This window comes from Blennius ocellaris (assembly GCF_963422515.1).
Source record: "Blennius ocellaris genome assembly, chromosome: 18".
Taxonomy (NCBI): Eukaryota; Metazoa; Chordata; class Actinopteri; order Blenniiformes; family Blenniidae; genus Blennius; species Blennius ocellaris.
Window position 1 is genome coordinate 10,258,553 of NC_137667.1, and position 9,524 is coordinate 10,268,076.

At 42.7% G+C, this 9,524-nt stretch overlaps 1 protein-coding gene across 1 annotated transcript; it reads left to right on the forward strand.

Moving 5' to 3' along the window:
- Positions 1–3,940: 3,940 nt before the first annotated feature.
- Positions 3,941–5,437, forward strand: LOC308143326 (delayed-rectifier potassium channel regulatory subunit KCNS3-like; the record flags this gene model as incomplete). Its single annotated transcript, XM_080514066.1, has 1 exon — positions 3,941–5,437. The coding sequence occupies one exon, from the start codon at positions 3,941–3,943 to the stop codon at positions 5,435–5,437; it is 1,497 nt and encodes a 498-aa protein (XP_080370192.1).
- Between the last annotated feature and the right edge of the window lie 4,087 nt (positions 5,438–9,524).

Below are 9,524 nucleotides of genomic sequence, written 5' to 3' on the forward strand. Positions count from 1 at the left end.
GAAAACATTTATCAAAGTCAGCACTTGTAACCCTCAGTAGCCACATCCAGGGTACAATTATGAATTTGCCAAGAGAGACTAAAACTTACTTAAAGATGGACTCTTAAGCGCTTCAATATGTGAAGCCACCAGCAACAGGGCGAACCACCTGAAATGCATGTTCAGTTTAGAGAAAACTAAACTGTCAGAGTAGAAGAAGAGGGATGAATGATAACAAAATACAAACCCAAACAATCCAGGCAAATGTCTCATGGCCAAAGCAGGGGGAACACGCAATAACCTTCAAGTTCCTTCTTTTTTTTTTTTTTTAAGCTTTTAAACCAAATCAATGGCAGTAAGGAACTCCTCAGGGCCCCCTTTGGGCAGACGGAGGGAGGATCCTGATGAACAAATGCAGCCACACACAGGTGAGTCCTATTAGCAGGCTGATGGAGATTATTGAGTGGATGCCAAGAAGTGACCCTCAGTGTGATTGGTCGAACCTGGACTTGACCCAAACTTGTTTGGCAGCAATCCGTTGTTGCACCAATAGCATATCAAGTGGCACAATATCGACAATTAATTCAAATGTCAAGTACAGTCAAAAACCAGAAGTTAGATTTGACTGAAATAAGTCATTAATTTCATATGGATACAAAAAAAGAAGAAAACATCAAATAAGAGGACATGGAAATCGACATACAAAACATTTAAGTGTTGGCTTTCTTTTTGCCGAGACACTTGTTGGCCAGCAGGTGAAGCCTGATAAATAAGTGAAAACTCAAACAAACAACAAAAATTAATAAATATGGCACAAATAGTGATGGACTTTTGACAATGTATGTGCTATATTACTGGAAAAACACACTTGTGGCATTTAAACCTTCATTTAAAAGATGATACAATAATAATTTCTTATAAATGTTTTCAGTAGATTGTACCTGTTTAAAACTAAATACTTTAGCCAACATCATGTCAAGGGTCATCAGATGTTTTAGTAACATAGTACCTTGAGCCCTCATGACCGGGGTGAGAGCCCCCTGTCCACTGCAATTAAGCAGTATTTCCTGTCTTGCTCAAAATGTATTTGGGAAGGCAGTGGTTACCATTAGGGCCTGTTCAAATGCCATGTGTGTTTGCATCCATGGGATTTCCACAGGGACTTCTCCTTGTGGCAGTAAAGGACTGTATGGCAGAGTTTAGAAGGAAATGTCTGCCTCTCTCTCTGTGTTGTGGCTACGTGGGTGAGAAAATCAGAAGGGGGGGGGGTTGAGTGCAGCCTGTTTAGCAGCTGCATCTGCTTTTGCATTCCCTGGGGAAACAAGGTCAGAGCTGATAGTGTGAGCAGCACATTTGCACATAACTATGGAACCTGGGAGGGGGGAAAAAAACAGTGCAGTAACAAGGTCACTGCGTAAAATGGGTTTGTTCAAGGAATTCCTGTGTTTTCAGAGTGCACTAAAGTCATGCACCATGCTGTACGTGTATCTGGAGTCAATGCAGATTGTGACAGTTTTATCTTCTGCCAATTTGCAGGCCTCAGTCGGGGCTATGAGCTCTGCTGCTTGTGCAGAGAGATGAAAAGGAAGAGAGGAAGCACAAGGACATCAGAGTCAGTGACAACTAGAAACCCCATTTTTTCCCCTTTGCTGTTGTGGCATCTCTGTAAGCTGATGGCAAAGGAGTCTCATTAAAGTCAGGTTGGGGTGTACATTGGAGTTAGTTGGAGTTCAGCAACACAGTCATCGGGATTTCCATCGTCGGATGTTTGGAGAAGTGTAGCTGGAGTTGTGCAGTTTTCCTCAGAGACATCAGGCAATGTGCTGTGCAGACAGGTGGGATTTTTTCTGCCCAAGTAAAATCATTGAGACTGGATGTGAGACACAGAACATGAGTTTGAGAGCTAGCCCATGAGCCCACGAGTTGCAGTGAAAGCTTGACTGTGGCAGCAACGGCACATGGGCAGCCTGGAAGGCCCTGATGGATTCGAGTTGGCAGAAAACTATGCAACCGGTGGCAGCCTGTCGCCATGTGCCTTTAGAAGAACAGAGGGCATGCAGCCGTTACGCTCATCTACAGTTTGAACGGATGTGTTTACTTTGCCTTTATGTGAGCTGTGGCCAGGAATGCTAAATCTGTTTGCACAAACTGTGAACTTTAGAGAGGCTGGATGTATGGCTTTCAGCCGCTAGATGGTGTGATTGAGCCAGTGCATCTTTTTCACACGAACTTGTGCTCAGACGGGCAAACCATCCACATACTGGGGCATCACAATCTCCTGAATGCGTTCATGGGTGTGATAAAAAAAAATCAATGAACCTATGTGCATTTTGCAAGGCATGCGAAGTTCTACACACACACAAAAACAAACCCATCAACAAAATGTAATGCTGAATAACTTCTTCCATGGTGTGTGTTTTATTGTGTGAAATGAAGTCTAATATCAAGTTCTTGATCAGAACGAATGTTACCACTTCTTCCTTTAACACTTTTATGAGAACTTGGTGTTCAGGTTGCAGTTCACTTTCAGTTTTAGCATCAAACAAACAGAAAAGGCAGGTAATACTTTATCTTTAATATGTTTCAGTAATAATGCTCATGTCACATAATCTCCAGGTGTATATTCTGTTTCAGCTGATGTGGTTATTCATTGAGCTTTTCAAATGGTGAAATGTCTTCCTTATTTGATGTCATAACCCTGAAAGTAAACGGAAAGTCAAATTATTTCCTGTCTCGAGCAATGTTTTCCTAAGTTTACTATGTATTTTCTGATTGGTTCTTTCTATCTTCCCTGCTTATTGTGAGTGATTTGCAGTGACATATCGCTTATATTCTCTGTTGGGATAGTTCCATTCACAAAGTGTTGTCAGAATATTTGTTTTTATGGGATTCCAAGCCTTGTACAACTTGGGAATGTATCCATTATTACAATTGCATACTGTCACTTTGTATTTCATCAATTCAATTAAATCAATTTCTATTTGTTCAAAAGGACATAAAAATCTGAAGTTAAAATTAACTTTTGAAATATGCATTGCACACTGTGAGCCAACTTTTTGAAAATATTTTTCTTAATCCATACACTGTGTATGTCTGCCCATCGATCTTATTGTGAAATGTGCAGTCTTCTTCCTGCTGCTGTCCTCCAAACGGTCCAATGTGAAGGTGGTGGAGGCTCACTTGACTGTTCCTCAGCCTGCAGCTGCGTTGACCGCAGTCTGTAGGTGAAGCTGGAGCTCCGCACTCGCTCTCTCTCTCTCGCTCTCGCTCTCTCTCTCTCTCCACCGACCGGCTGCAGCGCGCACCGCTTCAGGGGAACATGGAAACGAAAACAGCCCGATAAAAGTTTATTTTCATTCTTCCTATGGAAAGAAAGGGTCCAAGCACAGGTTCGTGGGATATCTTTTTTTTTGTTTATTTTTTTAATTTCACCTACTTTTAAATTTAGATGTAAGTTGAATTAAAAGTAGCAGGCTGATGCTTTGATTGTTGGAAAAGCTTTTTGTTCCACGGAGTGCGCGCAAAAACGCAAATATGTAGAAGTTATTAGAGGACACGCAGTGAAGGGATTTAGAAATGTAAACATGCTGTAAATGTTGTTTGACTCGGAGTGCCTGTTTAGTTTCAACTCGCTCTTTTCATTAGTCATAGTTTCAGTCACTAATTTGATTGTTTTAGTAAGGATCTTGTATTTCAGTCCTCCCAGAAGTGACAACACCTCACGTCTCTCTGCTCACTCGTCCAAGCCATTTCCTGTGTGTGCTGTATTGATTTTTTTTTCTTTCCTTCAGAGGACTAATGTGATCTGCAAACAGTGCAGTCAAATCTGTCTTCCATATAAATGTACCGCTTACTGTCCTGCCTACAGATGTCTGAGGGGCGATTTTCTTTATTTTTTGTCATTGAGGAAAAATACAAACTGACTCTGTTAATATATGTTTCTACATGTGCCATCAGGACTATGGGGTATGGGCAAATCCTCCACCGGCACGGGAATGAGGAGGACCAGGTCCACCTCAATGTGGGAGGGGTACGGCACCAAGTGGATCCGGACATGCTGCTCCGCTTCCCTCACACACGCCTGGGTCGTTTGCTGCGCTGCCAGAGCGAGGCTGCGATCCTGGAGCTGTGTGACGACTACAGCCCTGCTGAGAAGGAGTACTACTTTGACAGGAATCCCCGGGTTTTCCTCTGCGTGCTCAATTTCTACCACACGGGATGTATCCACATGATGGAGGAGCTGTGTGTCTTCTCCTTCAGCCAGGAGATCGAGTACTGGGGCATCCAGGAGCTCCACCTCGGCCCCTGCTGTGGCAACTGGTACCACGAGAGGAAAGAGTACATCGAGGACAGAGACTGGGACGTCAGGAGTGACGACCAGGAGCAGCCAAGCCTGGACTCCTCTTTCGAGGAGCTCTCTGCTCTCGATAAAGACCTTGCCAAGTTCAAAGGTGCCTGGTGTGGAGACTTGAGGAGTTACATTTGGCTTCGACTGGAGGACCCGGGTCACTCCACAGCATCAAAGATCATTGCTGTCGCGTCCCTCAGTGTGGTATTGACATCTATTGTTGCCATGTGTGTCCACAGCATGCCTGAATTTCAGCGTGTGGATGAAAATGACAAGCCCATTGAAAACCCTGTCCTCAAAATCCTGGAAGAGATTTGTATTGCCTGCTTCTCTGCAGAGTTCATTATTCGACTGATTGTTGCACCGTCCCGGAGGAAGTTCTTGGGGAACCCCTTGAATATCATTGACGTTGCCTCCATATTGCCATTTTATGCCACTTTAGCTCTGGAGACGGCCGATGAGGAGACAGCCGAGGAGAGCGAGGACCTAGAAAATGTGGGGAAAGTGGTGCAGGTTCTGCGTCTCATGAGGATCCTCAGGATCCTCAAACTTGCCCGTCACTCCATCGGGCTACGAGCTCTGGGTGCCACCGTCCGTCACAGCTACCACGAGGTGGGTCTGCTTCTTCTCTTCCTTTCAGTGGGAATCTCCATCTTCTCTGCCCTCATTTATTTTGCGGAGAAAGAAGAGGAGGACACGGATCTCGGGACAATACCCTCAGGGTGGTGGTGGGCTACAATCACTATGACCACAGTTGGGTTTGGCGACACGTGTCCAGTGACGCTTGCTGGGAAGATGGTGGCCACCTTGTGTATCATCTGTGGTCTGTTAGTGGTGGCTCTGCCCATCACCATTATCTTTAATAAGTTTTCAAGATACTATCAGAGAAACAAAGCCATGGAAGGACAATGCATCACTAAGCCTGAAAGACGAGACCCAGAGCTCCATTATAACATCAAAGACTTGTTCACAGGCAGCGTCTACCCCTTTATTGGAGGCGTCGCCTTCAGGAACAGTGTGAGCAGTGCAGGGGATGATACGGATGCCTCAAGTCTCCAGGACGTTGAGTTGTATGATAATGACACGTGTGAAAATGGAGCAGCAAAATGAGGTTCCTGCCATTTGACTGGGTGCCACTCCCTTTATGACTGAAACCCACTCCGTGCCTCTCAGAGCAGAGTGCTCCATCACTGACCCTGCCTCCCTGTTTCCCTCCAGCAATTTGACAGAAAAATATTGTTGCCATATTTTTTATTTTTTTTTCCTCAAAGGGAACATCTTGTGAAATATACAACAGGGCTAAAACTAGGAAATCCAAAGGGAATTATCTGAACCTTGCTCAGAGGTTTGAAAGCCCATTTTCTGCTTGAGAAAATTGCAATGATGCATGTAGGAGGCCATACTGTTAATGTTTTTCAAAGTAATGTCCTGTATTGATTTGTCTGCTCGCTGGAAGTTCACAATGATCGTCAGATTCTGATGTCTAGAATGACAACAACACTGTTTGATGTTTAAAAATGGTGTTACAGATCTCCAAGTGGACTGATGTTACACCGCCTGCATGACCAAAAATAAATGCATCTTGAATGAGAGTAATAAAAATAGTTGTGTAGAATCATGCAATTTATTTGATGCTGATGAAAGGAAGTCTTACGTCTTTTTAAGACGGTTGCATAAAACCACAGATTTTCCTATGTTTCTTTGGGTGGCTTATGTGGCGAAAATTACACTCATTTGTGACAGAAAATTGTATGATAAAGCTTTAGATTCATCTTCTACACTCATAGCAACACTTTCTGACTTTAATGGCTTTCAGATCTAAATAGGAATCAATAATTTCTGCAGCAAAATGCAAAGAAAATGTTCTTTACCCACTCAGGGTTTTTTTTGTTGTTGCTGAGAGTATTGATTTCATGTCCTCTGTTATAATTTCCACTTGAACGAACAACTATCACACAGATGCACAAGATGTAAAAGATGTCTTCTTTTCAAGGTGCTGATGCAGTTTACCTCAATCCTCTCCTCTTATCAGCAACATGGACCTTTTGCTTATGATGAATTTAATACTTATGGAAAAAAAAAACTTGTTTAAATGATGTGTTAAATGATGTCAAGAACTGAGTTTAGAAGATTAACTCAGTTACTCTGATCCACAGGAGCTTCGATCACTGGTCTTTCTGTATCAAGTGTGCATCAATTAGCGTAATGCTTCATCCAGAGATGCCATTCAGTCAACGATAGGGATTAATTTGCTGTGACACTCACCTTTGGGTAAAGTGCATGCATATTTCACAGGGAGATGTAACACTAATCAGTAGGTTTGCATTGTTGCATTAATAGATGGTTACAAGCCGTAACATCAGGCATACCCTGTTACTTGTGTGTTTGTTCCCTGCTTGTCTTCAGAGATGCTTTTTTTCCCCTCTGTGACATACAGTAGATTCAAAAAGGGGGGTTAGAAAGATTTACAGCCAAACTGACACGGTAGCAATGCACAGTTTCTGCAGATTTGATGGCTTCACATCCATGATCTAAATGTCGAAAACGGCCATATAGCCTATAATGTTTAAATAAACATCTGGTGAGTGAAGAAGCCACACGAGAATAGCAAACTTGTCACGTTCACACATGATCTTTGAGTCATTGTGTATGATCCTGCATTAAATAGCCAAAGAAAAGGCATCCTGTGTTCAGAAAGGGAAAGCCATGGTCAGCAGCCACCCTCAGGTACACTGTGACATTTAAACACATACACACAGACACACACAAGCAGAAACCTGAAATGTTGATACCGAGCAACTTGGATAAATGATTTAATAATATTTATGTCAAAGTCTGACCCCCACCCACCCACCCCCTCCAAATGTCGCCACAGAAAGTGAGACTCATTACACCAGCCAGCATTTTTCCTGCCTTCTATTGCCAGAATTTGGAAAGCCTGTGTGAACTGTGTGTTTCCTATATTACAGGAGTGACACAGAGTGTGCTTTACAGCCACTGTCGCTCTTCTACTGTGTATTAACCATTCAGTGATGGTTTATCATCTGCGGAGCTTTGTTGCAAGGAGTTCTCATTCCCCTTACTATAACCTTTCTGTCGGCTCATACATTGATAAGATATTTATCCCCAGATGAATAGTGTTGAGGGTTAAGTTAAAATTATGTCCGGTATCCATCCAAAGTCACTTGAACCACCTTTTCTTATTTTGGTTTTCCACAATCATGCTTGAATGCAGGATTGGGTTTAGGTGAAATGTGATTTGTTTATGTGTAAATGTGTTTAAATGTGATTGTCAGGGTTCTTGTGTGCAGTTGAATTACCTTTATTGAGAAATACTGATCCTTACAATAATTAGTAGGAGTGGAAATTGTGTGATTTCAGCTTCATATCAATTGTTGCTGGTCATGCCTCAGCTTGTGTGATGAGTGGTCACACACAGACATTATTCAGTTCAAGGACTCACCAACTAAATGACTGCAGAAACGAGATAAAAGGAGTAATGATGTCATATATATGAGGCATTGCAGAGTTACTGGTTGAAATGTTAATGGTTGCATACAATGAACAATACTGGCATGACTAATGGTTTTGAAATAAACATTGCTCAACACCAATTTGAAAATACTTGTTTAACAATGTGGAAAGCTGTAATGAAAAGAAAGTACACGTTGGGTATAGTTTGTAAGGACCAGAAAAAAAGGTTACCAGACACCAAAATGGTCAAATGTTAGGAAATATGTGTAATTTCATCCAGTGTTTTAATGTGAACAGGGATAGCACGCTTCGTTTTACAGAAATCTGTGCAGAATACAACCTGGCGCCGTCAGGAATGGATAATAATGTGTTCCTCACCATTAGACCCGGCCTTGTGGCTTTGGGTATGGGCTGTGATGAAGGGAGTGGATTCCAATATCCTGTTGTTTGGCCAACAGCAACAAAGCATTCACTTACTGTAACTTTGTCAGCATTGTCCATTATTTCCCACAGCAGCTGCTGTCTTTCATTGGACTTTCAAAAAGTTTGTTCTTGATGGTAACTGTGGTCAGTACAGCTGCAAGTATATATTCAATCCATCCATTTTCTATCCTGCTTGAGCTTGTTGCAAGGACTGAATAGGGAGAATAGTATTTAACATAACGCCCCAACACAATTCATGCTTTCATATTGCTGTATAAGGAGAAAACCTACACAAATCATAGTGAACACCTGCAGGGAATGGATGGCGCCCAAACAAGTTGTCTTTTGATGACAGAGTCAGCCGTCCAGTCCCTTCTCCTGCATGTCTGCATGTTGAAGTGTCCTTGATGAACCCTGAGCTCCGCATGATGAGCAGCTTACACAGCAGCTTTGTTCCTCGCTATGGTGTGTGAATGTGATTGAAACAGTAAAGTGCTTTGAGACCACTGAGGTTTTAATTGGTCAAATATGACTTGTCCAACGTCCTCTGCTTCCTCCTCAGCCACAACGAGATGCTGGCCTTTTCTCCCCAGCCGCTCCTGTGAAACCCGTGTCCACCAGCATTAAAAAATTAAATGGAAATATGCATTTATGAGCCTCTATGTTGTAAACTATCAGTGTGAATAAGATGCCAGAAACAGGTCACATTCAGTTCAGCACAAATGCAACAGTTGCAGGGATGACAAAGAGATTTGTGTTTCAAACCCTTTAGGCATCTTTCCCCCCCCTCTTTAAATGAAACAACTACCTTCAGTGCATTAAGTTCAGAGTGATGCTGGGTTCCACCATATTACTGCTGGGTCAAATAAAGTCTTAATCTAAGCCGATTGGATTTAGTGGAGCATTAAACCAGCAGAAGAAAAGTGTCACAGAGTGATAGGATTCCTGTCAGAGACCGTGATCACTTTCATGAGAGAGTCAGCAAAAACAAATCAATTTAATTTAGCTCCCCCCCCCCCCCCCCCCCCTTGTCCAGGCTTTCTTTTGGAGTTATATTTGTAATCGCCGGGCAACGGTTTGATGTTAATTTGAAGCGAGTTGCTTGTGTGCAGGCTGGAGACAGTGATGTTTCTCAGCTTGCAGGGCTTGTCAGGAGGGGATACTCCCGCAGAGTCTGGCGCACTTCAATGTTAAACAAAAGTCACTGCAGAAAAAGACGGAAAGACCTGAAGCATAGCTGACTTTCATGCTTACCCATGTGTGTTGCAGTGTACTGTGCTGTCGGAGAGAAAACATAAAT